Genomic DNA, 26,481 nt, shown 5'->3' with positions numbered 1-26,481 from the left:
TGGATTTCCCGATACGCTTCGAAGCCTCGACACAGAAACACGTCACTGCTGCACGTCCACAGAGTGAAGAAAATGGTAAGAAAGAATATTTTTCTGTTTTCTCACTTTTACTTATTTTCTCAGAACGTGAAGCACAGCTGATATTTTAACTCACTGAATTTTGCGTGTTTATTTTGAACAATAATATGTCAGTATAACTACTTTATGATGTCTTTGGTTGCTAATTAACAGAGTTGGGTTGTAACTAACCCAACTACTACTTACTTTTACATGAGTAACTTTTTGGAAAAAATTTTTTAGGAGTTTTTGTCAAAGCTTCATAAGTTTTATTTTAAAAAATGATTTTGAAAAATGTTTTTTTTTTTGCCTGATTTTCTGATTTTGCATTTATATTATATAAATTATTTTAATTTCGGTCTTTAAAACACTAATATTTAACATAACTTTATGTTGATTGCCTGATGCTTTAACTTGTAAATACTAAATTATTGATAATTTGATCAGTTACTTAGTACTTGAGAAGACTTTTTAAAAAATGATTTTTTACTCTAACTTGAGAAATGTTTTGCATGGTTTCTTATAATTTTACTTGCGTAAAATTTGTTGCTGTTATAGTTAATAGTTATTGTTTTCACTAATTAATTACTATTTTTTATTTCAGTTAATGAAAATGTTTTCTCAATTTCAGTTTTTGTTAGCTTTAGTTAAACTTGGTCAATGACCGATTAAAAATACTGTCAACGTAACAAAACCTTTACCGATGCACTGTTTTGCACAAAAAAAGAAGTCCTGAAATTACAGTAAAATATTAGCTGCTGTGGTTGGCTAAATTTTGCCGTATGAGTTCTGTAAAATTAAACTAATCTTCATTTATCTTAAGGAAAAATAACTATAAGGAATGTGATGGTTATGGATAAAAAGAAATTGTATGTTTTGATGAAGCACTTTAAATATACAAATATAGGAGAAAGAAAGACAATTTTAAGAACAGAATGGAAAAAGAAAGAAATCAGGATTTTAAAAAAGTGATACAATTAAAACATAGAATACAGTGGGTGAAGGCTATGTAGTCACACACTGGTGTACGGTAGGGGGCGGTATGCATCTCTAAAGCTGTAATCTGCCAAGAAGAAGAAGAACAAGAGAAACTGTCCTGTATGTCGAGGCATTCATAAATTTCTGCCTTGTCTTCGCACGTCGTTAAGACAAATAAAATGGTAAGAATATTTTCTTCTGTTTTCTCAGGTTGACTTTCCTCAGAGCGTGAATCGGAAACAGCTGATATTTTAACCCTCCACATTTTGCGCACTCTTTTTGAACATAAAGTTAATACCGATTTTTGACAAAACGGGTCAAATATGTCGCCCGTTTGTCAATAACTTTAAAAATAACGATGATGTTGTTGGTTACTATTAAATAAACCGTGAACGATCTGTAGTAATGTGGCTGCGTTTATTTGTGTTTTAAAAGTAGCAGTTATGTTAGCAACGCAGATGTTCACAAAGGATAGGTGGCTGTGTCGATGCCTGATTAATAATAATGCCAATGTAACAAAACCATTTGCAAAATGCTGTTCTCTTTCCAATTTAAGGAATATGTTTCTGTTGTCTCAGATGATTATTTTATTTCACATCTCTGATATGACAGCATTCAGTGCTACCGTTAACCGTAAACAGTTCATCTTGCTACAGGCTATTTCCCGTTAACATCTAAGTATAACAGACTAAAATAATGTTGGAGTTCGTTCTTTTTTTGTCTGTGCGCCACCCAGGTTCGTTAACTAGTTCCATAAAAATGGTAATTTAAGCTGCAGCGTGTGCGTGTAAGCAGATAAAAGAGAGAAAAACATAGAATCCATAATAGTAACTAAGGCTGCAAGTATGCAAATTGCAGCAATGTGAACTGAAGCAGACAATTTATTCATTTTTTGACCACTTATTTTAGGAAAATATCATCACTGGCCCTCATTTGGCTGTTGAGCAGCTTTTAGGCGCTGTTTCTAGTCTGGACTTGAAGTCAGGAGTAGACAAAGCTGAAGTTGGTTTCTGATTGTAGCTTCCGATTCGGGAAATGGCTAAAGAGTGATTCCACTTAATTTTTCACTCAGTTCAGCATCTTTATTCTATTCTAGTTAAAAACTACAACAACTAGACTCTTCAAACCTGAACTGGATTATTCTGCTCTAATAGCAGAATATTTAAAACCAACTTTGTGATTTGTGAAACCTTTATTGGATTTGTGAAACGCCAATAAAGGGCAGTATGAAGGTAACTTAAACAAAAATCTTTTCTAGTTATAAAGTTATAACACCTAGACTTTAATATTCTGCTATTAGTTGAGAATAACTCAACCCCAGGTTTGGAGTGTCTAGGTGCTGAGGTGGAGCAATTCTGTTTTTGCATGTGGTCTACATGCAAAAACAGGATGAAATCAACCTTTATTGAAGTTTCACAAATCAGATAAAGGTTTCACAAATCACAAAGTTAGTTTTAAATATTCTGCTATTGCAGCAGAATAATCTAGTACAGGTCTGAAAAGTCTAGATGTTGTAGTTTTTTTAAAAACTAGAATAGATAAAAGATGCTGGAGGTAGTGTAAAATTAGGTGGAATCACACCTTTAGCCATTTCCTGAATCGGAAGCTGCAATCAGAAACCAACTTCAGCTTCATTGGGAGTAGCTGATTGAGATTACAAGCTCTCTGGATTTTAAACTGAACTGAAAGGCTTTTTGGCTGTCTAACTGGGTGACACTGAAATGCCTTCTCCACTTTGGAAAAACTTACTTATCTGATTCTGTTTTTTCAACTTGAAACTTAGTTAAAACAAGACATCAAGCACGTCTACATTTAGACAGTGACATGCGTATGGCACTGACCGACATCAAGCCCAGGCTTAACAAACTGCTGGTGTCACCAAGCCAATTCTTCACACTCGGGCAATCTGTATCCATGATTCATGACAAACATACATACGCTTGAGAGAGGTTAGATTTCTTTTGTTTTGTTACTGTTGTTAAAAGTCTGTTGAAAAGTAGTTTTTCAGTGGGAATATAATACAGTGTTTAAAACATGTTAACATTTTAATGCTCATAAAGTGTAATAATTAAGTGAATGTTTAATAGAAGTTAGAACATTCTAAAAATTGATGTTTCTTTTCATTTTTGTAGCATTGTTTGTTGGTTTGCAGGTGGGGCCTTGGCCAGAAGCTAAGGCTGTTTGGTTGGCAATGTCATGGAAAAGTTTGGGAACCCCTGGTTTAAAACACGGGGTGCTTGGTGACATTACTGCTACTTACACTAACTGTTTAGAAAATTATTGACAACACTAGTATCAGCAACCCCTCAAATGTGGTGTCCATTTAATGAGAATGGACACCATTCTCATTAATGGTGACAATGCCATATCAGTGCCAGTATCCTGGCACTGATATGACAGTCCATTCATCTTTCTGTTGTTAAAGGCAAACGTTTAGTTCATGCTAACAGGCCATTTAGATAGCATTCCTTCACCCTTTCACAGCCGTATTTTTAGCAAATGTTAATTGTTTTTTCAACCTAGCCAGCTGATTTTATTGGCTATGTGTCGATTACAGATGTCTCTGGTCATCCAGACAGTAGTAATTATTTTTTACGTTGCCTTTTCGGTATCCATTGTTTGGCTATATAACGGTTTAGTTTCCCACTTTGATGCCAAATGACATGTTTGATTGGTGTTCAGACTGACGCTGGTTGTTGGGAGCCGGATCGCATCCAGCTGGACTTATTGATGCCTACAGACAAGACCTCTGGAAGAGGAGATTCCTCCAACACCTTCTTCATCGAGACAGTTTTCGGAAAGCACGTCCCTCGATCTGTCTGTGTGAACCCTGAGCCCACCATCATTGGTAAGTCTCAATACATGTGGGAAAGCTACTGAATAAAACAAATAAAATCAGGTATTTGAATGTGTGTTTCTATAATACCTGCTCTTCAGCAGTTATCACATTTTTATCCTCAATCAGTGGTCAATGAGCTAAATTTACAGTTCAGTGTCCCACTCTGACGACCTTCATGAAGTGCCCAGTGGATGTGTTTGCACAGTGCCTCTTTTATATCATCATATCAGTCAGAGATGTGACTGAGGTTTCCACTATACTCCAATATAATGTGGTGATACCCTGAGTTAATAATGATTCCTTACAGACATCCAGTAGTGCCCCGTTAGCGCTGCAATGTTTGTCTCTCCCAAGATCCAGTTATGAATCTTGGATACTGCAGAGGTTTTTGATGGTAATTGATGGGTGTGGTCGTTGGAGGCTTTGCATATTATTTCAAGTAGCCCCACATCCTCCACAATATTAATCAGTTTTTAATGGGTAGCCACCCACTTAGCTATTGCTGTTGAAACTTTGTTGCTTGTTGATTTATCTGGGTGTCTCAGTCCTGTTAAGACAAACATCTGACAGAATTTTGTAGGTAAAGTTTAGGTTTAAAGGACACTTTCCTTTATTCAGCTTTTTGCAACCATAGTGATATTTCTCCATCACCGAACCTGTTAATTTCCAGGTCTTTCTACTAATCTCTGTGAGTGCTCCTGGACTCACATTAAAAAGAAATTGTATTTGTTGTCCAATAAAATCTTTGGTTAGTCTTTTTACTCTATCAGTAGTCTTACCAGGGGAACATGGTGTTTAATGGTGAAATTGTTCTTTCCAGTCCAAGACTTTGGATATACCAGCATCAGTGGACCATTCAGAAGTTTTGAAACACAAATCTACGTTTTACCATTCGTACAGTATGTTTTGCAACATTTTGTGAAAGTCTCTGGTTTTATCAATTGTATCACTGTGCATAGCTTTCATCAAGAACAACCTTCCTATATTCCAAGAGGTCATCAGAAACCAGCTGATATTGACTGTACAGTTTCTTGAGTTACTTAAAGTGCAGGGTAAATACTTTCTCATATGCATTATGTGTTTTAGTGTTTCCTGCAGATGTTAAGCAGATGCTGATGGTTAAAGAAGAAACCACAGAAGACCAAAAACCTAATGTGGACCTGCATGACCGAAAGCCCTACCACATAAAGGAGGAAGAGGAGAGAGTCTGCATCAGTCAGGGGGAAGAGCTGCAAAATGTGAAGGAGGAGATAGAAAGTGCCATAAAGAGTGAGGATGATAAACAGTCCCCTCTGCTCTCACAGCTTTGTCAAGACCAAATAAAAGACAGAGAACCTCCAGAAGATAACAATGGAGGAGAATCCATCAAGACGGAAGATCATCAAAATGGTTCCAGGTCCTTAGAATGTGAAGACACCAAGAAGGATGAAGAGGACGATGATGTAGAACTGAAACACTTGTCAGACTCTGGACTGAAAACTAAAGTCATAGACAGAGATCCTGAGTCAGATGGAAAACTTGTTAACAAACCAAATTCAGAAATAGGGTCTCCAGGGCTAATGGATATTACAAAATGTTTTACACAGAACAAAAATGGTGGCTCACAAAGGAAGATCAAAATAGGAGAGAAGTTTAGTTGTGAAGTCTGTGGCAAAACATTTATTGAAAAACAGAATTTAAACATACACATGAGAATCCACACAGAAGAGAATTTTTTTTACTGTCATCTCTGTGGACGTAGATTTACTGATGAATCAAGATTAAACAAACACACAAGAATCCACACAGGACAAAAGCCTTTCTGTTGTGACGTATGTGGAAACAAATTTAGCCGAAAAGCACATTTACACTCACACATGAGAATGCACACGGGACAGAAACCTTTCTGTTGCGACCTATGTGGACATAGATTTACGGAAAAATCAAATTTAAATAGGCACAAGAGAATCCACGCAGGACAGAAAACTTTCTGTTGTGATCTTTGTGGACATAGTTTTAACCAAAAACAACATTTAAACACACATATGTTAATCCACACAGGACAGAAGCCTTTCTGTTGTGAAATCTGTGGACATGGCTTTAACCAGAAATCTAGTTTAAACACCCACATGAGAACCCACACAGGACAGAAACCCTTCTGTTGTGATATCTGTGGACATAAATTTAGCCGAAAAGCACATTTAAACACACACATGAGAATCCACACAGGACAGAAACCCTTTTGTTGTGAAGTTTGTGGAAACAAATTTACTGAAAAATCTAACTTAAATAGACACATGAGAATCCATGCAAGACAGAAAACTTTCTGTTGTGATCTTTGTGGACATAAATTTAACCAAAAACAACATTTAAACACACACATGTTAATTCACACAGGACAGAAGCCTTTCTGTTGTGAAATCTGTGGACATAGCTTTGACAAGAAATCTAGTTTAAACGCACACATGAGAATCCACACAAGTCAGAAACCTTGCTGTTGTGATGTCTGTGGACATAAATTTAGCCGAAAAGCACATTTAAACACACACATGAGAATCCACACAGGACAGAAGCCCTTCTGTTGTGACGTTTGTGGACATAAATTCAGTGATAAATCAAATCGAAATAAACACATGAGAATCCACACAAGACAGAAAATCTTATTTTGTGATCTTAAACAGGACAGAAACCTTTCTGCTGTGAACTCTGTTGACACAAATGTACTGGAGATAGAAAGTGCCATAAAGAGTGAGGATGATAAACAGCCCCCTCTGCTTTCACAGTTTTATCAAGACCAAAATAAAGACAGAGAACTTCCAGAAGAAAACGATGCAGGAGAATCCATCAAGACGGAAGATCATCAAAATGGTTCCAGGTCCTTAGAGTGTGAAGACATCAAGAAAGAAGAAGAAGAGGACGATGATATAGAGCTGAAACACTTGTCAGACTCTGGACTGAAAACTACAGGCATGGACAGAGATCCTGAGTCAGATGGAGACCTTGTTAACAAACCAAATTCAGAAATGGGATCTTCAGGGTTGATGGATATGAAGAAGTGTTTTACAATGAACAAAAATGGTGACTCACAAAGGAAGGTCAAAACAGGAGAGAAGTTTAGCTGTGAAGACTGTGGCAAAACATTTATTAAAAAACACAATTTAGACATACACATGAGAATCCACAGAGGAGAGACATTTTTTTGCTGTCATCTCTGTGGATGTAGATTTACTGATGAATCAAGATTAAACAAACACACAAGAATCCACACAGGACAGAAGCCTTTCTGTTGTGTTGTATGTGGAAACAAATTTAGCCGAAAAGCACATTTAAACACACACATGAGAATCCACACAGGACAGAAGCCCTTCTGTTGTGACATTTGTGGACATAAATTTACTGATCAATCAAATCGAAATAAACACATGAGAATCCACACAAGACAGAAAATCTTATCTTGTGATCTTAAACAGGACGGAAACCTTTCTGTTATGAACTCTGTGGACACAAATGTACTGGAGATAGAAAGTGCCATAAAGAGTGAGGATGATAAATTGTGCCCTCTGCTTTCACAGTTTTATCAAGACCAAAATAAAGACAGAGAACTTCCAGAAGAAAACAATGGAGGACAATCCATCAAGATAGAAGATCATCAAAATGGTTCGAGGTCTGTAGAGTGTGAAGACATCAAGAAAGATGAAGAGGACGATGATGTAGAGCTGAAACTCTTGTCAGACTCTGAACTGAAAACTACAGGCATGGACAGAGATCCTGAGTCAGATGGAGACCTTGTTAACAAACCAAAATCAGAAATGGGGTCTCCAGGGTTGATGGATGTGAAGGAATGTTTGACAGAGAACAAACATTTTGACTCACAAAGGAGGGTCAAAACAGGAAACAAGTTTAGCTGTGAAGACTGTGGCAAAACATTTATTAAAAAACACAATTTAAACATACACTTGAGAATCCACACAGGACAGAAACCTTTCTGTTGTGAAATTTGTGGACATACATTTAACCAAAAATCTAATTTAAACACACACATGAGAATCCACAAAGGAGAGAAATCTTTTTGTTGTCACCTCTGTGGACGTCGTTTTACTGATGAATCAAGATTAAACACACACACAAGAATCCACACTGGACGGAAACCTTTCTGTTGTGATCTGTGTGGACATAGATTTAATGATAAATCAAGTTTAAGCAAACACACAAAAATCCACACAGGACAGAAGCCTTTCTGTTGTGACGTATGTGGTAACAAATTTAGCCGAAAAGCACATTTAGACTCACACATGAGAATCCACACAGGACAGAAACCCTTCTGTTGTGACCTGTGTGGACATAGATTTACTGAAAAATCAAGTTTAAATAAACACATGAGAATCCACACAGGACAGAAAACTTTCTGTTGTGACGTCTGTGGACGTAGGTTTACTGAAAAATCTAATTTAAATAAACACATGAAAATCCACACAGGACAGAAAGCTTTCTGTTGTGACGTCTGTGGACGTAGGTTTACTGAAAAATCAAATTTAACTAAACATATGAGAATCCACAACGGACAGAAACCTTTTTGTTGTGATCTTTGTGGACATAGATTTCGCCAAAAACAGCATTTTGACAAACACATGTTAATCCACGCAGGACAGAAGCCTTTCTGTTGTGAAACCTGTGGACACAGTTTTACTGACAAATCAGTTTTCAAAAGACACAGGAGAATCCACACAGGACGGAAACCTTTCTGTTGTGATGTATGTGGACATAAATTTACTGAAAAATCAAATTTAACTAAACACATGAGAATCCACACAAGACAGAAAACCTTATGTTATGATCTTAAATAGGACAGAAGACTTTCTCTTGTAAACTCTTTGGACACAGATTTACCGATAAATAAACTTTCAAAAACTACATAAGAATCCACACATGACAGACAACTTTCTGTTGTGATGTCATTGGAAATAGATCTAGCTGTAAATCTAGTTTTATAACACACATGAGAATCTACACAGGAGAAAATCTGTTTAGTTGTAAAACAGGTAGTTTATTAGCCCTTTTTAAGGTCATCTTTTTTCACATATTTAATCTACAGTGGTTTGCAAAAGTATTCACACCCCTTGAACTTTTCCATATTTTGTTACATCACAACTACAAACAGATTTCTTTGGAATTTAATATGAAAGACCAACACAGAGTTATACATTTGTGAAGTAGAAAGAAAATTATACGATTCAACACGTTTTATGTATCAAATACTCAAAAGTGCAATTTGCGAGAGACCACTTTTCTCTAAGTGCAACTAATTTCCATTCATTCATTCATTCATTCATTCATTCATTCATTCATTTTCTGACGCCCTTGTCCCTAGTAGGGTGGGGAGGGGTGCTGGTGCCTATCTCCAGCACAACTAATTGCCACTTACTGTGGAATTTAATGTCAGTAAAAATACAGATACTCTGTGATGCCTCAGAGTTTGATTAAGAGAATATTGGGGAACAATCAGCATCATGAACTCCAAGGAACACACCAGACATGTCAAGGAGAAAGCTGTGGAGACATTTAGACTTAGACTATAAAAAGATTTCCCAAGCAATGAACATATCTTGGAGCACTGTAAAATCCATAATCCGAGTATGGCACAACTGCAAACCTCCCAAGACAAGGCCGTCCACCGAAACGTTCAGGCTTAACAAGGAGAGCACTGATCAGAGATGCAGCCAAGAGGTGCATGGAGAGTCTGGACCAAAATCAGAGATCCACAGCTCAAGTGGGGGAAACTGTTCACAGGACAATTATTAGTCATCACTGCACAAAAGTGATCTTTATGGAAGAGTGGCAAGAATAAAGCGTTGTTAAAAGAAAACCGTAAGAAATCCTGTTTGCAGTTTGCCAGAAGCCATGTTGGACAACAAACATGTGGAAGGAGCTTTGATCAGACCAGAACAAAACTGAATAAAAATTGTAACAAAAGATGATTCCACAAAATGTTGACTCACGATGGCTGAATATTATTGGACACTGCACTTTTCAGTTTTTGGAATCATATATAGTTTTCTTCCAGCTTCACAATTGTATACCACTTTGTGTTGGACTTCACATAAAATTAAATATTTGTGGTTGTAATGTGACAAAATATGAAAACGTTCAAAGGGTATGAATACATTTGTAAGATACTGTAACTGACTGTGAAGTATTTATGCTGGCCTATCTTATTTATTTTTTAGGGGGTTATTGGGAGAGTTGGTGTCATTGTCCATTTATCATTTTCATTATATTGATTTTTGTTCTGTGTCCTTTCTGATGATTTTTAACTTGGTGTTTAGTGTTGAAGGAGTTTGAAATGTTGGCAGTAGCCTACAGCCAATTTTGGGGGGGAATGTTTGTGGTTTGAAAATAATGCTTTATGGTTGCATTTGTATTTAAATGTCTGTCTTTTGTTTTTGCAATACATGTCTGTGAGAGAATAGGAAAAGACCGTCTGCTCAGTAAGAATGTAAAAACGATGTCTCTCTTTATTTGATTAGATTAATTCTGGAAAGTGTTGGAAATTTTATCCTGTGCTTTTCAAGAGGGAGCTGTTTTAATGTTCTGTCATGTTTATATGGTGATTGTGTAATGTTTGAAAACTATATTAGAGAAACGTGTAATGTTATACTGCCTCCTCCTTGCGATGGTTAGAGTGCCTTGGCATGTCAAATTACAATACTTCATGGGGAAATCCAGGAGATACCATCAAAGATGCACAATATAAAAATAATGCATAAAACTGTCTGTATCTTTCTTCTTGAATGATTATATTTTGTTCTGTTTAGCTTGTTACATATTATCTGATATTAAAATTTCTTTAATCATAACTAATGATCTTGTTTTGCCTAGATCTGGTCTCACCTGAAATAAGGAACCTGTTGTTAAGCCAGAGCAGAAAGGGCACAAAATATGCAAAACAGGCTTGGGGTAAAGAAAAAAAACTACAGACTATGTTATGGAAATGAGATTTTAAATAAATAATTTAAGGAATAGAAACATGGCCACAAAAGATGGAATGAAGATGAAGAAAGTTTGCACATAATACAACAATCTGTAAAAACAAAGATCTGTGGAGAACAAACTAGGAGTGAAGATTGAGAGTAGGTCTTGCTTAATTAATAACATTTTTACTTGAAGGAAAATTAATTATAGCAAATGTGATGGTTGTGGAGAAAAAGAAAATATGTGTTTCGATGAACATTTTAAATATGCAAGTGAAAAAGTAATGGAAATATGAAGAGCCTGGAGTCTAAAAGAAATTTTGGGAACAAAATGGCAGAAGGAAGAAATCAGGATTATAAAATAAAGTGTCATTTTTACCTAGTACAAAATTAAAACTTGGAATATAGTGGGAGAAACTTGAGAAGTTGCATAGTGTTGTACTGTAGGGGGCGGAATGCACATCTAAAGTTGCTTGTAATCTGCCAAGAAGAAGGAGGGAAAACAAGAAACTGTCCTGTATGTCTCGGCATTCATAAATTTCTGCCTTGTCTTCGCACGTCGTTAAGACAAATAAAATGGTAAGAATATTTTCTTCTGTTTTCTCAGGTAAATTTTCTCAGAACGTGAATCAGAAACAGAGCTGATATTTTAACCCTCCGAATTTTCCGCACTTTTAACAAAGTTACCGCTGATTTTCGGCAGAACGGGTTAGTTATATCACCTGTTTGTCAATAACAACTTTAAAAATAACGATGATGTTGTTGGTTACTACTGAATAATTACTGAAAGATCTGTAATAAGGTGGCTGCGTTTATTTGTGATGGAAAGTAGCAGTTATGTTAGCAACGCACATGTTCACAACGGATAGGTGGCTGTGTCGATGCCTGATTAATAATAATGCCAATGTAACAAAACCATTTGCAAAATGCTGTTCTGTTTTCAATTTAAGGAATATGTTTCTGTTGTCTCAGATGATGATTTTATTTCACATCTCTGATATGACAGCATTCAGTGCTACCGTTAACCGTAAACAGTTCATCTTGCTACAGGCTATTTCCCGTTAACATCTAAGTATAACAGACTAAAATAATGTTGGAATATGTTTCTGTTGTCTGAGAGGATAATTTTATTTCACATCTCTGATGCCCATATAGCAGCATTCAGTGCCACCGCCAACCGTAACCAGTTAAACTTGCTACATTTCCCGTTCACATCTAAATATACCAGAATGAAATAACTAAGGATGCACATAGCAGCAATGTGAACTGAAGCGGACAATTTAGGCTTTCTGTGACCACAGTATTTTAGGAAAATATCAACACTGGCCCTTATTTGACTGTTAAGCAGCTGATAAGTGCTGCTTCTAGTCTGGACTTGAAGTCACAAGACTAGTTGATTGAGATTACAATGCTGGTGGATTTTAAACTGAACGTTGAGACTCCTCGGCTGTGTAACGGTGACAGTGAAATGCCTTCTCCACTTTGGAACAACTTACTTGTGTGAGTCTGGTGGTTTTTCAACTTGAAAGTTACTCAAAACAAAACAAAGAGCACGTCTACATTTGGACAGTGACATACGTATGGCACTGACCGACATCAAGCCCAGGCTTAACAAACTGCTGGTGTCACCAAGCCCATTCTTCACACTCGGGCAATCATTTCCGGACAGACATACATATGCTTGAGAGAGGTTAGATTTTGTTGTTGTTGTTATTGTCAAAATTTGTTGAAAAGTTGTTTTTGTCAGTGGGAATATAATACAGTGTTTAAAACATGTTAACATATTAATGCTAACATGAGTGAGTTTCCTGGCACTGATATGACAGTCCATTCATCTTTCTGTTGTTAAAGGCAAACATTTAGTTCATGCTAACAGGCCATTTAGATAGCATTCCTTCACCCTTTCACAGCCGTATTTTTAGCAAATGTTAATTTTTTTTTCAACCTAGCCAGCTGATTTTATTGGCTATGTGTCGATTACAGATGTCTCTGGTCATCCAGACAGTAGTAATTATATTTTACGTTGCCTTTTTGGTATCCATTGTTTGGCTATATAATGGTTTAGATTCCCACTTTGATGCCAAATGACATGTTTGATTGGTGTTCAGACTGACGCTGGTTGTTGGGAGCCGGATCGCATCCAGCTGGACTTATTGATGCCTACAGACAAGACCTCTGGAAGAGGAGATTCCTCCAACACCTTCTTCATCGAGACAGTTTTCGGAAAGCACGTCCCTCGGTCTGTCTGTGTGAACCCTGAGCCCACCGTCATTGGTAAGTCTCAATACATGTGGGAAAACTACTGGATAAAACAAATAAAATCAGGTATTTGAATGTGTGTTTCTATAATAGCTGCTCCTTCAGCAGTTATCACATTTTTATCCTCAATCAGTGATCAATGAGCTAAATTTACAGTTCAGTGTCCCACTCTGACGACCTTCATGAAGTGCCCAGTGGATGTGTCTGCACAGTGCCTCTTTTATATCATCATATCAGTCAGAGATGTGACTGAGGTTTCCACTCTGATGACAGGCCAAGATGTCATCAGAAACCAGCTGATATTGATTTGCACATATGAGATACCGTCTAAGTATGGACAAAATTTTTTCTACTTATTCTTTTTGGCTTTTAGTCACCCTTTTTATAAATATTTATTCTTTGTCATTACAGGATTTTACCAATAACTTTTTTTGTGGACTAATTAGCATTCATTTTTTATTCTTTGAGGAATATTTGTCAATATCTGGTGTGAATTTAATGCCAATGCCCCATTTAGAAATTACTGTACAGTTTCTTGAGTTACTTAAAGTGCAGCGTAAATACTTTCTCATATGCATAATGTGTTTTAGGGTTTCCTGCAGATGTTAAGCAGATGCTGATGGTTAAAGAAGAAACCTCAGAAGACCAAAAACCTAATGTGGACCTGCATGACCGAAAGTCCCACCACATAAAGGAAGAAGAGGAGAGAGTCTGCATCAGTCAGGGGGAAGAGCTGCAAAATGTGAAGGAGGAGATAGAAAGTGCCATAAAGAGTGAGGATGAGTGCGAAGACACCAAGAAGGATGAAGAGGACGATGATGTAGAGTTGAAACACTTGTCAGACTCTGGACTGAAAACTAAAGTCATGGACAAAGATCCTGAGTCAGATGGAAAACTTAACAAACCAAATTCAGAAATAGGGTCTCAAGGGTTGCTGGATATTAAGAAATGTTTTACAAAGAACAAAATTGGTGGCTCACGAAGGAAGGCCAAAACAGGAGATAAGTTTAGTTGTGAAGACTGTGGAAAAACATTTATTAAAAAACAGAATTTAAACATACACATGAGAATCCACACAGGACAGAAACCTTTCTGTTGTGATGTCTGTGGATACAAATTTGGCCGTAAATCACATTTAAACTCACACAAGAGATTCCACACAGGACAGAAACCATTTTGTTGTGATCTCTGTGGACATAGATTTAGCCGTAAATCTAGCTTAAACACACACATGAAACTCCACACAGGACAAAAACCTTTCTGTTGTGATCTCTGTGGACATAGATGCAGCCAAAAAGCTAATTTAAACTCACACATGAGAATCCACACAGAACTGAAACCTTTTGGTTGTGATCTCTGTGGACAGAAATTTAGGTGTAAATCTAGTTTAAGCACACATGTGAGAATCCACACAGGGCAGAAACCTTTCTGTTGTGATCTCTGTGGACATAGATTTAGCCGTAAATCTAGCTTAAACACACACATGAGAATCCACACAGGGCAGAAACCTTTCTGTTGTGATCTCTGTGGACATAAATTTAGCCGTAAATCTATTTTAAGCAGACATATGAAAATCCACACAGTACAAAAATCTCTTTATTTGTCTAACTAGTAGTTTTTTAGCCTTTTCTAAGTCATCTTTTTTCACATATTTAATCTGTAGTGCCTTGCAAACGTATTCATACCCCTTGAACTTTTCCACTGTAACTGGCTGTGAAGTATTTATGCTGGCCTACCTCATTCTTTATTTTAGCCGGGTTGAAGAGGAATTAGTGTTATTGTCCATTTGTCGTTCTCATGATATTGATTTTTGTTCTGTGATGATTTTAATTGACTGTTTTCGTGTTGAAGGAGTTTGGAATGTTGGCAGTACAGTCAGTTTTGGGGGGAATGTTAATGGTTGAATTTTCCATTGAATTGTGTTGTAAGAATCAAATTTTGTCTCTATTGATTTTCTAATTCACATCTATGAATAAAGAGAGTGAAGAAAGAATATTTTTCTGTCTCAGTTTTACTTATTTTCTCAGAACGTGAAGCAGAGCTGATATTTTAACTCACTGAATTTTGTGTGCTTATTTTGAACAATAATGTCAGTATAACTACTTTAATATGATTATGATGTATTTGGTTGCTAATTAACAGGGTTGGGTTGTAACTAATTACATTTACTCACTTTTATATGAGTAACGTTTTGGAAAAAAATTTTTTTTAGTGTTTCTACTAGATAGATAAATCTTTATTGTCATTGTCACAAAAACAATACTAATACTATGCTATATTTTACGTTTACTTGAGTAATTTTATGATGAAGTGTCACTACTCTTGAATAAAGTTTCTGGATACTCTACCTACTATGCTCTGAGCAACTTCCCTGAATGAAGAACAAGCTGTTTTAACCAAAATCAGACACACCTGCAGTTTTTGTCAAAGCTTCATAAGTTTTATTTAAAAAAAATTGATTTGGAAAAATGTTTCTTTTGCCTGATTTTCTTATTTTGTATTTATATTATCTGAATAATTTTAATTTCAGTCTTTAAAACGCTGATATTTAACATAACTTTATATATATTTAACATATATTTATATTATCTGATGCTTTAACCTTTAAATATTAAATTAATTTGATCAGTTACTTACTACTAGAGTAGAGTTTTTGCAAAATAATTTTTTAGGAGGTTGAAATGTTGGCAGTACAGCCAATTTTGGGATGAATGTTAATGGTTTGAAAATAATTCTTTAAGTTTGAACTTTGCATTTCATTCTGTCGAAAAAAAAATTGTCTTTGTTTATCCAATGCATGTCTGTTAACAGAAAAAAAGAGATTGAATCCATTTAGTAAGAATGTAAATACTTTACACTTTATGTGATTAGATTAATTCTGGAAACTGTTGAAAAAGTTATCCTGTGCCTGATAACAGGGAGCTGCTTTAAAGCGGATATTTCATACTTTAAATACTCCCCTTTCACATGTAAATCATTCACTTATGGTCTACATAAAGTAGAACTGCAATACTTTTGTCTGAATTTCAACACTTATGCTCAGAATTTAGATCGTTATTGACAATATTGGTATCAGTGGCGCCTCAAACGCAGTGCCTAGTTAATATGAAGAGACGTTCCTGGGACTGATATGACAGTCCATTCATCTTTCTGTTGTTTAGTTCCCTCAAATGGCCATAAATGCATGGCAAGATGCATTTATTCCATATAGGAAAAGAAATGTTAAATTAGTAATTAAAGGAAAAGAAATAGAAATATGCAAAAGATGGGATGAAGATAAAGAAAGAAAAATATACAGAATACAAAAATCTGTAATAAAGAACAAAGCAGAAGGGAAGATGTAAGTTAAAATATTTAGAGATGAATCTATAATGAGAAGGAATAACGCATCTGATTGTGGAGAATAAGAAAGTGTGGATAATCTTTTCATTAAGTGTTTTAAATATGCAACTGAAAGAGGATGAAAGAAAATCTGAAGGAGATAAGGGAAGAAAAGTCTAAAATGAATTTTATGAACAAAAGAGAAAGAGGAAGAAATCAGAATAATAAAGTATTATTATTTATACACATTCCAAAACCCAAACTGAATATAGCAGGTGGAGGATATGAAGTTACACACTGGTGTACAGTAGGTGGCGGTATGCACCTCTGAAGTGGCTTCAATCTACCAACAAGAGAAGGAGAAGAAGAAAAAGAAGAAGAAGAAGAAGAAGAAGCAAAGAATTGTCCTGTATAGCTACACATTTATAAATATTCGCCTCCTCTTCGTGCGTCCACAAAATAAAGTAAAATGGTAAGAATGTGTTTTCAGTTTGACATTTCTCAGAAGGTGAATCGGACACAGATTATATTTAACTCCCTTAATTCGCGCGCTCATTTTGAACAAAAAGATATCGCCGATTTTCGGCAAAACGGGTTAGTTATATTGCCTGTTAGTCAATAACTACTTTAAAATGACGATGATGTTATTAGTTACCATTTAATAAACAATGTAAGACGTGTAATAAGGTGACTGCACGTACTTGTGATGGAAAGTAGCAGTTCTGCAACGCAATGTTTACAAAGGATAGGCAGCTGTGTCGGTGCCCGATTAAAAATACTGCCAACATTACACAACGTTTTGCATAGTGCTGTTGTATTTCCAGTTTATATAATATATTTTAAAGAATATGTTTTGATGCCGCATATGACAATTGTGTTTCACCTTTCTGAGCAGCACCGACTATCATAACCAGTTCAACTTCCTACACGCCATTTCCCGTTGCATGTTTTCTCCATGTTACAGTGGGAATCAGCATACCTTCTTGATCATGGAACCAAAAGATAAAGCGAGCAACTATAAACCGAAGTCGACATTTTAGGCTTTCTGTGAGCAGCATGTTTCAGGAAAATCTCATCACCGACCTTCATTGGGTTGTTAATCTAATCAAGCATCACTGCAAAGATCCCATCACGTGTTGTTCACAAAGTACCAGACGTGTGAGCTGCATGATCAAAACAAATCACACCAGCTTGTAAGAGCTGAACTGTTATTAACTGCACTTTTCTGTCAGTGTTTGCATGCTACAGTTGAAGTCAGCATATGTTTTTAGTCATGGAACCGAAAGAGAAGAGAAAGTTTCAGATGCAGCTGTGATTACTAGAGAAAAAGATGAAAAGGAACAGCAATTAATGTTGTTAATTAACATTAATTAACAACAATAACTTGCTAGAACTAGAACTATAGTTAATCTCACAAGTAGTGCAGTTTCTTACTGAATCCATCCCAATTCTTACGAATTAATTTTTCCCTTATGGCTGTTATAAGAGGAAAATAGATGAGTTAGAGGAAACCAAACAGGTAGAGAGAACAGCTAAAATGCAGCTGCAAAGTCAGAGAGACAACAAATTAGAGCGGCGTGTCAAGCTTCCACTGACAAACTTAATAACCATTTATTTACTCCTTTGTACCTTAATCTCTAAATAAAGAGACAAAGAAGAAAAAATAAATCATCGTATGATTTAAGAGTGAAAAAATTAATTAACACTGATTTAAAATAAAAATAATTAGTTAAAAAATTAAACATGAATAAAATGTATCAATTAAAAAATGACAAAAAATAACAAAGGTAAAATAAATACAGTAGAAGTAATTGGCTAAAAAATAAACTAATGAATAAAACAATAAGACTAGAAATATTAAATATTAAATGACTGATATTGTTAAATACAATGTCACACTGGACAGTCAAATAACTAATATTTATTTTTTACATGAATGAATTATCTGCAACATTAATTACTTTATCAATACATACATTTTCATTTTTATTGAAAATTTTGGCAAGATACATTTTTTGCTGAATCGACCTCAACGTTTCTTTCTATTGATTCTGTATTTAGACTGCGCCGCTTCATCCTTCCACAGCCACATTTTTGCAAATGTCCAGCAAATACTTAACATCAGTGGAGCAAGCTGATTTTATTGGCTAGAGGACAATTACCAGATGTTTCTATCATAATTATTTGCTATGTTGCCTTTTCTCTAATCATTTGTTTGGCTATATAATAGTTTAGTTTCTCTCTTTGATGCCAAATGACATGTTATATTGGTGTTCAGGCTGACGCTGGTTGTTGGGAGCCAGATTGCCTGGTAGATGGCATCCAGTCGGACTTATTGGTGCCTACAGACAAGACCTCTGGAAGAGAAGATGATTCCTCCAACACCTTCTTTATCAGGACTGGTTCTGGAAATCATGTCCCTCGGTCTGTCTGTGTGAACCTGGAGCCCACTGTCATGAGTAAGTCTCAATGCATGTGGTAAAGATACTGAATAAAGTAAATGTAATCAACTATTTGAATCTGTTTATTAAAGTCAATATTATGTGTGGCTATTTGTTCTCCATCCCTGGTAAGATGAGGTGTGTCCACCGGGACCTACCACCAGCTACACTGTATATTTGCCCTTAAATACAAGCTTAAATGTCCCCACATAAATACTTGAAATAACAAATATATTAAATAGTAAAAAAAATATTTTGCCTTTGTTTTTTATCCAATACATATATGAATGAATAGGAATAGATCTTAAATGATGACAAGACAGAGCTGAATAAGCTGTTCCTCCTTCAGCAGTCATCACATTTCAGTCCTCAATCAGTGGTCAATGAGCTAAATTTATGTTCAGTGTCTCACTCTGACTACCTTCATTAAGTTCTCAGTGGATGTGTCTGTAAAGTGCCTGTCTTCTATCTTCATAGCAGCCAGAGATGTGACTGAAGTTTCCACTCTGGTTCAAAATAATGTGCGGATTCCCCGATGGTAATTCATAGGTGTAGTCATTGGAGGCTAGGGATATTTTGTCAAGTATTTATTTCCACAATGTTAATAGTCCAGGCTGAAGTTTATATCCTTTCTAAAATGCATAATGTGTTTCAATGTTTCCTGCAGATGTTAAGCAGATGCTGATGGTTAAAGAAGAAGACACAGAAGACCAAAAACCTAATGCAGACCTGCATGACCCAAAACCCCAACACATAAAGGAGGAAGACGAGGAGGTCTGCATCAGTCTGAGGGGAGAGCTGTTCAAAGTGAAGGAAGAGATAGAAAGTGACATGAAGAGTGAGGATGATAAACAGTCCCCTCTGCTCTCACAGCTTTATCAAGACCAAATTAAAGACAGAGACCTTCCAGAAGTAAAGAATGAAGGAGAATCCATCAAGATAGAAAATTTTGAAGGTGGTTCCAGGTCCTTCAAGCATGAAGACACCGTGAAGGATGAAGAGGATGACGATGATGTAAAGTATCCCGTCCCTGAGATGAAACACTTGTCAGACTCTGCCCCCACTTCAGTCACAGTCCATGTCCTTAGTTTTCAGTACATAGCTCCTGAGTCAAATGGAAACCTTGTTAACAAACTAGATGCAGAAGTAGGTTTTACAGAGAACAAAAATGTCGGCTCACGAAGGAAGGCCCAGAAAGGATGGAAGTTGAACTGTGAAGTCTGTGGCAAAACATTTTGTGAAAAACGGAATTTAAACACTCACATGAGAATCCACACAGGAGAGAAACCTTTCTGTTGTAAAGTATGTGGACATAGATCGTGTCAAAAATCAAGTTTAAACAGACATATGATAATCCATACGGGACAGAAGCCTTTCTGTTGTGACCTCTGTGGACATAGATTTACCCTTAAGTCAAGCTTAAACAGACACATGGGAATCCACATGGGACAGAAACCTTTTTCTTGTGATCTCTGTGGACATAAATGTAGCCAAAAAGTAAACTTAAACTCACACATGAGAATCCACACAGGACAGAAACCTTTCTGCTGTGATCTCTGTGGACATACATTTAGGCGCAAGTCACATTTAAACACACACATGAAAATCCACAGTCGGCAAAAAGTAACTCCTTTATGATGACTCACACTGCAAAGCATCAGTTCGCTGTGAAATATTCATGTTGTCGTTTAAGGCAACAGTCTTCACTTTTAATCTTAAGACGTTTAATATCATTTACATATTTGCTTAGTAACATGACTGATGGTTTCGTAGCAAGACACGTTTTTTTTCCTATCATTTCATGTAATGTCCAGACTGAGCTGTAGCAAAGGTGTGTGTTCTTTTCTCATGTGTTTCTCTACGGTACAAAAGGCAAAATGTTTGTGTGATGCACAAGATGTCAACATTGAGTTAAAGGGGACCTATCTTCAGAATCCACTTTTTTGTGTACGTTGAGTGTCTAGGACTGCAAAAAATTTAAATTGATTCTTTCCCTGTGCTGCGTAGATATCTTTAAATTATTTTTGGATCATATTTTCCAGTCTTCATTTCTTTTTCTATTCCCTATCATGTTTTCTTGTCTATTGCATCACAGTATTTGCTGTGGAACTGCTAAACATCCAGCTAACCATTTTTGTTAATCCGCCATATTCTTTTGCATTGTTTTTGTAGTGCAAGTTCAGCTGTGCTGAAGCTGCAAGTAGAGAAGTCAACATGTTTGGTTCTAGCTTGTTTGAACTCAGAACATTTCTTGTGGGTTAATACACGCTCCTCAGCATCAGACGTGAAATGTCTCATTCACATTTAAAAAGACCGCAGACCAATGAGTCGCTCTAAAACGCGCCTCAGAACTGGGGTAAACGAGGGGCCTGTGGAGGAAGAATGATGAGGAATTCAGATATAACTGGCTGTGAAGTATTTATACTGTCACATTCTTTATTTTGAGGGGGGGATGTTTGTATTATTGTCCATTTATTGTTATCAAAGTGAACTGCTCAATATACCATGATATTAATTTTTGTTCTGTGTCCTTTCTGATTATTTTAACTAGATGTTTTAGCCTTGAAGGAATTTGAAATCTTGGCAGCCAAATTTTGATTTAATGTTTATGGTTTGGAAATGATTCTTTGTGTTTGAACTTTGCTTTTCCTTGTGTGTTAAGAAACCCATTTTGTCTGTGTTTTTGTTTTTTTTTATCCAATCCATGTATATGAATAGGAAAAGATCTCAAATCTGTTAAAGAATGTAAATTCTCTGTCTGTATTTGATTAGATTAACTGGAAAATGTTGGAAACCTTATCCTGTGCCTTTTAACAGGGAGCTGCTTTAATCCCCTGTCATGTTTGTATGGTCATTGGGGTAGGTTGGCATTATCTACAATAAAAACTAAAAAGCAGTGTTAGAATTGGCTCCCTTCAATTGCTCTTTCACGAACTGAGCAGATTAAATATAAATATTGAAATACCCTGGGTCGTCCAGCACGGGAAATTTTAAATTCATGCTCGGAAAAAGAAAAAAAAAAAAGAAGTGAGGAGTTTTGGATGGATAATTAAAAAGAAAAGAAAAGATTTTCAAATGAATAGCCCAGAAATTAGCCAAACACCAATATCAGTTATACCACTCTGGGTTTTACCATAAGCAATAATAGATGTATCATTAACAAGAAAAAAGATCAACCTTACTTTATAGATATCATTAGATACAAAAGTATAATATCGGTAAATGTGATCACTGTGAGAAATATGAAACAATAGAATGCCATAAATATGAAAATGAGAAGCTGTGAGGAGAGTTTGAAAATATTAATGTATTATTAATACATTGAAAAAGAACTTAGGTAACTAACATATGCAAGTCATTATTAGATTTAAAGAAAACTAAATTGTTTCATAAAATTAGATTGTATATAGTAGTTATAATTATGTGTAAATGTGTGGATAAATTTTTACGATAGATAGAAATAAAATTCTCATGAACCATACTCCGTACCAGTAGGTGGCAGTAATGCATACTTAACGTTACTTGCCAACAACCAATAAAACACTCGAGGACGAAGGAGGAGGTCTTATAAATCTACGCATTTACAAATTTTTGCCTCCTTTTTGCACGACCACGAAATAAAGAAAATGGTAAGAACATTTATGTTTTCTCAGTTTGGGTTTTCTCAAAAGGCGAATCGGAAACAAAGCTAATATTTTAACTCCAAATGTGTTCGTTCATTTTGAACATGAAACCATTTTCGGCAAACGGGTAGCTATATTTCCTGTTAGTCAATATTAATATGACAATGATGTTGGTTAATATTTAATAAACCGTGTAAGACGTGTAATAAGGTATCTGCACTTGTGATGGAAAGTAGCAGCTCTGCTCAAATCAATGTTTACAAAGGATAGGTGGCTATGCCGATGCCTGAATAAAAATACTGCGAACGTAACAAATCAGTTTTTTGAATTCCCTCATATTTCCAATTCTAAGAACATATTTCTGTAGCCGCAGATGACAATTAACTTTAACATCTCTGATGTCTACATAGCAGCATTCAGTGCCAAGCATCTCCAGGCAATATGCATGCAAAACTATCGACCGTAGTTCAAATTGCTACAGGCTATTTCCAGTTCACATCTGAGCATGCAAGAATAAAATAACTTCAACGGCAAAGATGCATAAACGGCAGCAATAATGTAAGCTGAAGTGTACATTTTAGGTTTTCTGCGATCACAATATTTTAGGAAAAAATCATCATCGACTATCATTTGGTTGTTAAGCAATCTAGTCTAGCCGTCATTGTTCTAAGATCCCGAGGCTATCACTAGATCCCGTGTTGTTCACAAAGTACCAGTAATGTGAGCTGCATAGTCAGAACAAATCACACCAGCCTGTAACAGCTCAACTGTTATTAGCTGCACTTTCTCATAATTTTTGCTATGTTTTGATCATGGAAACAAAAGAGAAGAGAGAATCCAAGATTAACAGCAACAGTAGTTAATGTCTTCAGCTAAAGGACAATATCTACAATTAATATCACAGGTAGTCCATTTCTTACTGAATATCTTCAGAACCAAGCAGGTAGAGAGAGCAGCTAAAATGACAATTAGAAAGTCAGAGAACGACAACAAATTAGAGCTGTGTGTCAACCTCTCACAATCAATCTCCTATTTATTTGTCTGTAAACAAATGGACAGGAGAAAAAGTTAAAATAAAAAAAATATTAGAAGACAAAATAAACCAATGTATCATTTAAAAAAGAGACATCAAAAATGAACACAGGTAAAATAAATACAATATTTTACCTAAAAAATAAAATAATAAAACAATAATACTGGAAATGAAATGGTAAAGTAAATTAGTTATATTGTTAAATACTATTGAAAATGATAAACAAATACAACTATGTCACACTGGATAGTCAAATAACTGGAATTTTTTTGGATTTATAACATTAATTACTGTATCAAGCCATTTATTCATTTTCATTACTAATTTTGGCAAAAGATACATTTCCACTTCACGCTGCATCTTCTCGTCCTCAGTAGCTTTAAATATCCCATTTCTTGCTTCTTCAATTTATTGGCTAAGGATTGATTACAATGTCTCTATAGTAATTATGTGATGCGTTGCCTTTTCTGTAATCATTTGGTAGTTTCCCTCTTTGATGCTACATGACATGTTTTATTGGTGCTCAGACTGATGCTGGCTGTTTGGAGCCGAATTGCCTGGGAAACAGCCTCCAGTCAGATGGATTGATGCATAGAGACAAAACCTCTGGAAGAGGAATTTCCTCCATTGAGACCATTTCTGGAAATCGCATCCCTCAGGCCGTCTGTATGAAGCTGGAGCCCACCGTCATGGGTAAGTCAAACCACATGTGGTAAAGTACTGAATAAAGCAAATGTAATCAAGTATTTGAATTTGCTTATTAAAGTCAATATTATGTGTGGCTATTTGTTCTCCATCCCTTGCAACACGAATTGCACACTAGACACTACCATCACTTACACTATTATGTTAGCTCCTTGTATACAAGCATAAATGTCCCCACATAAATCCTTGATTTGGAACAACAAATCCAAGCAGTCAGAGATGTGACTGAAGTTTCCACTCTGGTCCAAAAATAACTTTTGATTGCTTGTTTCAATGTTTCCTGCAGATGTTAAGCAGATCCTGGTGGTTAAAAAAGAAGACACAGAAGATGAAAATCCTAGTTCTGATCTGCATGACCCAAAACTCTGCCACATAAAGAAGGAAGATGAGGATGTCTGCATCAGCCTAGGGGGAGAGCTGCACAAAGTGAAGGAGGAGTTTGAAAACAGCCTGAAAAGTGAGGATGGTGAACAGTCCCCTCTGCTCTCACAGCTTTATCAAGACCAAATTAAAGATGGAGAGCTTCCAGAAAAAAACAGAGGAGAATCCATCAGGATAGAAGATCATGGAGATGATTCAAACTCCTTAGAGTCTGACGACACCAAAAGCAATGAAGAGGATGATAATGTAAAGCACCATGTCTCTGAAAGGAAAGACTTGGCAGACTCCAGACTGGAAACTGAGGACATGGACAATGACTGGAAGGAGAGCAGAGCTCCTGAGTCAGATGGAAACCTAGTTAACAAACAAGATTCAGAAATAGTCTCTCCAAGCGCACTGGATATTAAGAAATGTTTTACAAAGAACAAAAATGTTAACCCACGAAGAAAGGTACAGGCAGGAGGGGAGTTTAACTGTGAAGACTGTGGCAAAATCTTTTTTGGAAAATGGAATTTAAATGCACACATGAGAATCCACACAGGAGAAAAACCTTTCTGTTGTGATGTTTGTGGAGACAGATTTAGCCATAGTTCACATTTAAACACACACATGAGGATCCATACAGGAGAAAAACCTTTCTGCTGTGATGTTTGTGGACACAGATTTAGACAAAAATCACTTTTAACTACACACATGAGAATCCACACAGGACAGAAACCGTTCTGTTGTGATTTTTGTGGACACAGATTTAGCCATAAATCTAGTTTAATCACACACATGAGAATCCACACAGGCCAAAAGCCTTTCTGTTGTGATCTCTGTGGAAATAGATTTAGTCGTAAAACTACCTTAAACAAACACATGAGAATCCACACAGGACAGAAACCGTTCTGTTGTGATCTTTGTGGACACAGATTTAGCTGTAAGTCACATTTAAGCAGACACATGAGAATCCACACAGGACAGAAAATAACTGCGGTATGATGACTCAAACTGCACAGCTCCATTTGGTTGTGAAGTATTTATTTGTTGGCATTCAATTCAACAGTCTTCACTTTTAATATTAAAACATTTTATTTAAGTAGCATATTTGTTTAGTTGTATGATTCGTAGTTTATTAGCTAATTAATCTGTTGCTTAGATTGAACTGTAGCACAGGTGTGTCCTGAGTTCATGTGTGTCTCCACGGTACAAAAATCAAATTTTTTGTGTGATGCCCCAAGATGTCAATGCTTCCATTGCTAACATCAAAATTGAGCAACCCATCCAGTTTGAGGACTGGTGACCAACTGGAAGGGATTTATATTCCAGTTGGAATGGATTTTAAATGGATTATGAAGATGATAGACAATAGATGTCTATCAATGAATAGGAAAAAATGCTTAAATTAGTTCTGTAAGAATGTAAATACACTCCTGCTTTATTTGACTATATTAACTCTGTACAGTGTTTAAAAAGTGTTTATAGTGTAATTTTTTAAAAGTTAACTTGCACTTGTTAACAAGGACCTGTTTTAATCCTCTGCAGTATTTATATGGTCATTTAGAAATATTTGATGTGGTTTATTCAACAATTTAAAACAATAAAACAAGTATTCAATTATGAACTGAGCAGATTAAAATGATTGAAATCTTCACAAAGAGAAAATGTTGTTTCAATGTTTTCTGCACAAAGTAAACACTTAAGAGGAAACAATGGGACCTGGTCTTATGGGCTGGTTCTCACTAATTGATGAAATATTTATTAGGTTTAGGTCACTTTAAGATCTGTACAAGATGAACCAGCTGACCTTAACATCAACAGAACAAACTCACTTGTGAAAACATACAGTATTCTTTCTTTTTTCAGGTAAAACTACAAGTGTGACTCTTTCCACAGACATTAATATCAATTGAAT

The 26,481-nt window shown here is 35.9% G+C and overlaps 2 protein-coding genes across 10 annotated transcripts; both read left to right on the top strand.

Annotated features, from left to right (window-relative positions):
- Window positions 1-1,122: 1,122 nt before the first annotated feature.
- On the top strand, window positions 1,123-21,744 carry LOC116713444 (gastrula zinc finger protein XlCGF8.2DB-like). 9 transcript variants are annotated; one of them, XM_032553612.1, is made up of 5 exons: window positions 1,123-1,217; window positions 3,718-3,883; window positions 4,961-11,400; window positions 12,930-13,095; window positions 19,498-21,744. In XM_032553612.1, the coding sequence occupies exons 3-5, from the start codon at window positions 11,398-11,400 to the stop codon at window positions 20,478-20,480; spliced, it is 1,152 nt and encodes a 383-aa protein (XP_032409503.1). In that variant the 5' UTR covers window positions 1,123-1,217; window positions 3,718-3,883; window positions 4,961-11,397; the 3' UTR covers window positions 20,481-21,744. The 9 variants fall into 9 exon arrangements, with proteins under 9 accessions (XP_032409503.1, XP_032409501.1, XP_032409500.1 ...); XM_032553610.1 differs by lacking the exon at window positions 19,498-21,744 and adding an exon at window positions 13,671-15,434 and having other exon boundaries at window positions 7,426-11,400; XM_032553609.1 differs by lacking the exon at window positions 19,498-21,744 and adding an exon at window positions 13,671-15,434.
- Window positions 21,745-22,367: 623 nt separating this feature from the next.
- Window positions 22,368-26,164, top strand: LOC116712848 (zinc finger protein 37-like). Its single transcript, XM_032552691.1, has 3 exons — window positions 22,368-22,471; window positions 24,026-24,191; window positions 24,490-26,164. The coding sequence occupies exons 1-3, from the start codon at window positions 22,469-22,471 to the stop codon at window positions 25,566-25,568; spliced, it is 1,248 nt and encodes a 415-aa protein (XP_032408582.1). The 5' UTR covers window positions 22,368-22,468; the 3' UTR covers window positions 25,569-26,164.
- Window positions 26,165-26,481: the final 317 nt, after the last annotated feature.

Source organism: Xiphophorus hellerii, chromosome 22 (genome assembly GCF_003331165.1).
Source record: "Xiphophorus hellerii strain 12219 chromosome 22, Xiphophorus_hellerii-4.1, whole genome shotgun sequence".
In the NCBI taxonomy this organism is placed as follows: domain Eukaryota; kingdom Metazoa; phylum Chordata; class Actinopteri; order Cyprinodontiformes; family Poeciliidae; genus Xiphophorus; species Xiphophorus hellerii.
The sequence above is the reverse complement of the archived record's forward strand: the minus strand, read 5'-3'. Positions and strand labels throughout refer to the sequence as shown.

Coding starts and splice junctions, on each gene's coding strand:
- LOC116713444 (XM_032553604.1), top strand. CDS start 3,694: ATGACATGTTTGATTGGTGTTCAGACTGACGCTGGTTGTTGGGAGCCG. Junction 3,884..4,960: donor CCCTGAGCCCACCATCATTG/GTAAGTCTCAAT, acceptor TATGTGTTTTAG/TGTTTCCTGCAGATGTTAAG.
- LOC116712848 (XM_032552691.1), top strand. Junction 24,192..24,489: donor GCTGGAGCCCACCGTCATGG/GTAAGTCAAACC, acceptor TGTTTCCTGCAG/ATGTTAAGCAGATCCTGGTG.